The sequence below is a fragment of the Austrofundulus limnaeus genome, unplaced genomic scaffold (assembly GCF_001266775.1).
Source record: "Austrofundulus limnaeus strain Quisiro unplaced genomic scaffold, Austrofundulus_limnaeus-1.0 Scaffold422, whole genome shotgun sequence".
Taxonomy (NCBI): Eukaryota; Metazoa; Chordata; class Actinopteri; order Cyprinodontiformes; family Rivulidae; genus Austrofundulus; species Austrofundulus limnaeus.
Genome location: NW_013952824.1, coordinates 271,519 through 275,409, shown reverse-complemented (window position 1 = coordinate 275,409; position 3,891 = coordinate 271,519). Strand labels below are relative to the sequence as shown.

Here is a 3,891-nt window from a genome sequence, read left to right as displayed (position 1 = left end):
CATTATAAAAACAAAGTAAATTTATTATAAAATGAAAAATTTTGCAGAAAGAAGAAAACGATATCTGCCCCTTATTAGAAAACAACTTCGAACAACTTTAACTTGAAAAATCTCCATATTTGAGAAAAGAAAACCAAAAATTTAAACAAGAACAAAAAACAGGAGGAATCCTATGACTAAACACTACAATAGCATCATACTTTCCTAATAACTTGRTAATCTTTTGAAATATATAAACCGTGGAAGTTTTTAATGTATCAAGATTATTCCACAAACATATTTCCTGAAATACAATGCAGCGTAACTAAAAACCTTCACAAAAAGTCCAGTTATTTGACTTTTAAATAAGAAAATAATACAGAAGAAGATAATAATAACTGAAAAATTCCAGCTTCATTTTCTTGTTTTGAAAGTTGGCCCAGCTGTCATGAGAACACTGTGACACAAACTGTTAACGAGGGCCAGATTTGGCCCATGGACCTTCAGTTTGACACGTGCATTAGATCTTTAAACATGTTATTACATGTTTGATGCTGTCCGGATTTTGTTGCTTCTCWTACATTTTTGACTAAAATCAGTTTGTTTTGTTCCTCCTGCAGGTAAGGACGAGGCGCGGGGACAGCTGGACAGCGCGCTGCAGGACGTCAACACGCGCTACACCGTCCTGGAGGAAACGGAGAAGCGAGCCGTGCGCCGGGCGCTGGTGGAGGAGCGAGCTCGTTACTGCAGTTTCGTCATCATGATGAAGCCTGTGCTGGTCGGTTCTGTTCTGCCTCGTTTGAACGGTCGTTTTCAGCCACGCTAACCCCCGAACCGTTGTCTGCAGGACCACGAGATCAACATGCTGGGGGAGGTGACCCACCTGCAGACCATCCTGGAGGACCTGACCAACCTGACGGCAGAACCCAACAAACTCCCACCTGCCAGTGAACAGGTGCCTCACTCTTTAAATCTTAAATCTTTTAACCACACGTGGTTTGTGTTCAGAGATGAATCTGACATTTATGAGCGGCACAGATTTATTTTAGCTGTTTCTGCTCCTCAGGTGATTTTGGACCTAAAAGGTTCAGATTTTAACTACACCTTTCAGACACCTCCACCTTCTCCCAGCAACAGTCTGTCCAGGAAGAGCAGCATCAGCAGGTAACGAAAATACTGATTCTGTTTAAAAAAAACAAGCTCTTTAGAGCTGATTTCTTTAAGAAATTAGGGCATAAATAGTTTWAAATTAGAAACCTGGCTTCATTCTTTGTAATGATGTCATTAAAAACTTTGAGTTCTCGTGTTTCACAGCTACAATTCTGGATCAGTGAGACATGTCCCCTCCTTGGACTCCATCAGCTGTGCTGTGGACGGAGTTCACATCCAGGTAGGGCACAACAAGAACAAAATTTATTTATCTAAACTGATTCTGAGATGTTTCTGAATCTGATTAAAATGCTGTTTAAATATTTTTATTATCTCTTATTGTCAGTGGTGGGCACAGAGCCACTAATCCGCTATTAGTGGAACTAGACTTTACTTTAGCAGATTACGTAGCTTTTTTGCTAATTTTGGGAACTGTTGGCAGACCAATTAGCTTCCACTAAATTGGCCTCTGCTAATTTTGTSTAAAACTTATATTTTTAAACCATTCCGTAATGAATAAAAACTGTCAAGAACAGTGTGTGTAGCATCGTTAGCAGCTAACTTCAATCTAAGATTGTCAAAAAGAAAGAAAATGTTTAACTATAAATAAATAAATAAATATAAAAAGTGGTAGAGGAAATATTTGCTMTGTGTATCTATAAAAATATAAAATTGATTAAAGAAATGCTTTTATTCTGAAAAGGTTAAACTGGAAGTAGACAGAGCTTTAACTCTGGTTTGGATTGGCTAATTTGCCACAWATGATCCCGCCCACCTTCAAATTAAACCAATAGAAAACCAACAGGTTTGCATCAGGCCCGCTAATCGTCTTAGTGGTTTAGCGTTAGCTTAGCTAAGAGTCCTATTTAGCTCAGCTAACCATCTTAGCAGTTTAGCATTAGCTTAGCTAAGAGTCTTATTTAGCTCAGCTAACCATCTTAGCAGGTTAGTATTAGCTAAGAGTCTTATTTAGCTCAGCTAACCATCTTAGCAGGTTAGTATTAGCTTAGCTAAGAGTCCTGTTTAACTCAGCTAACCATCTTAGCAGTTTAGCATTAGCTTAGCTAAGAGTCCTATTTACCTCAGCTAACCATCTTAGCAGTTTWGTGTTAGCTGAGCTAAGAGTCTTGATTAGCAGATTAGTGCCTTCTTTGTTAGCTGTGCCCTCCACTGCTTGTTGTGTATTTTTCTAAAACACTCTGTCTTCCACCCACTTTTATTATAAGTTTCACTTTCAGCTGAAAATCTACCAAAATAAAAGTCTTCTATCAGAGCAGAAGTCCAAACTCAGACGCAGCTCTAACCCTCTCCTGTCTGTAGCCTTCCTCCCCCTTTCTGCTGTACGGCTGCTCTGAAAGTGGGCGGTCCCTCAGCGAAGGGAACTCCCCCTCTCGCCACGGTCGCCGCGGTTACGGCCACCCTCCCGCTCAGAGCCGCCGCGTTAGCCGCAGGGATTTGACCACAGTGAGAAAGACTTGTAACTACTCCACCCCTCCTGCCCCACCCCGTCCGTCATGTGGTTTTTTACCGTCTGTGTCCCATCAGTTTGAATCCATCTCACAGCATCTGTGTCCACAGATGAACGTGAAGCTTTCAGATCGATCCTCGTCTGGTGTTCAAACCCTCAACCACAAACCTGATTCATCCCATGGAGCCGTCTGTGTTTGTGATGATGTGCAGTACAAACGTGTTTCTGTTTGATGTGTTCAGATTAAAAGACTTGATTTCTCTTCACTTCATCTCTCTGAAGCAGATCTGTGTTTTCCTGTAAATATTATAATTTTTTTTATCCTCACAGATGTTGCCCCTCCCTCTTATTAAATAAGAACTTACTACAGAAACTGTAAACCCAGTTAACCAGAATAATCAAACATTTAGTATTTGTATATTTTTATTGTCATGTTTCAAACCCTCCTGAGCAGCCATTAGAGAAGATTTATTTATTATTAAGAATAATCTTTAGAGATAAATCTAAATTCTAGATTTTCTTTTAACTCACAGTTTCTGCTGACTCAGCGTTGTGAGCTTTTATTTTGAAGGAGCTGAGGTGGATCTTCTGTGATGGCTCAGTGGGATTATAATCTGTGTTTAAACACTGGGATTTATTCTGTTCGTGCTRACTCTGGTTTCTGTGCGACAGGATCTGATGGGCTCTACCAACCAGCTGCAGTCGGGGAGCGGCGGGGCGGAGAATGGCCTGCTGGCCCCCCCACACAACGCCTACACCCACCACGGAGAGCGAGCTCGAGCCATGTCTGCTTCAGGGAAGGTATACAAACTCCACGTTAGGTGGATTAAACCTGAAGATCTGCCAGAAACATCAAGCATTAAAGTCGAGGAGAATATTTAATATTTCATCAAACTCCGCCCCTTTTCAGTCCTGCTCACCGCGGGACCAGATGGGTCTGACGCTGGGGGGGTTGAGTTCAGACGCCTCGAGGAGCAGCAGGGACTCTCTGCACTGCTCCAGTGGCTACAGCACCCAGACCACCACCCCGTCCTGCTCCGAGGACACCATCCACACCCACAGTGAGTTCACACCTGTTCACACCTGACCACACTGAGTTCACACCTGTTCACACCTGACCACAGTGCGTTCACACCTGACCACAGTGCGTTCACACCTGTTCACACCTGACCACACTGAGTTCACACCTGTTCACACCTGACCACAGTGAGTTCACACCTGTTCACACCTGACCACAGTGCGTTCACACCTGACCACAGTGCGTTCACACCTGTTCACACCTGACCACACTGAGT

At 42.6% G+C, this 3,891-nt stretch overlaps 1 protein-coding gene across 1 annotated transcript in view; it reads left to right on the top strand.

The window, feature by feature from the left end:
• mtss1 (MTSS I-BAR domain containing 1) overlaps nt 1–3,891 on the top strand; it is a gene marked incomplete in the record, with an annotated part of 49,433 nt that overhangs the window by 36,408 nt on the left and 9,134 nt on the right. The window contains 6 exon segments of the mRNA XM_014024430.1: nt 600–757; nt 827–934; nt 1,046–1,143; nt 1,294–1,369; nt 3,269–3,397; nt 3,507–3,657. Coding sequence (XP_013879884.1) covers nt 600–757; nt 827–934; nt 1,046–1,143; nt 1,294–1,369; nt 3,269–3,397; nt 3,507–3,657 — 720 coding nt within the window.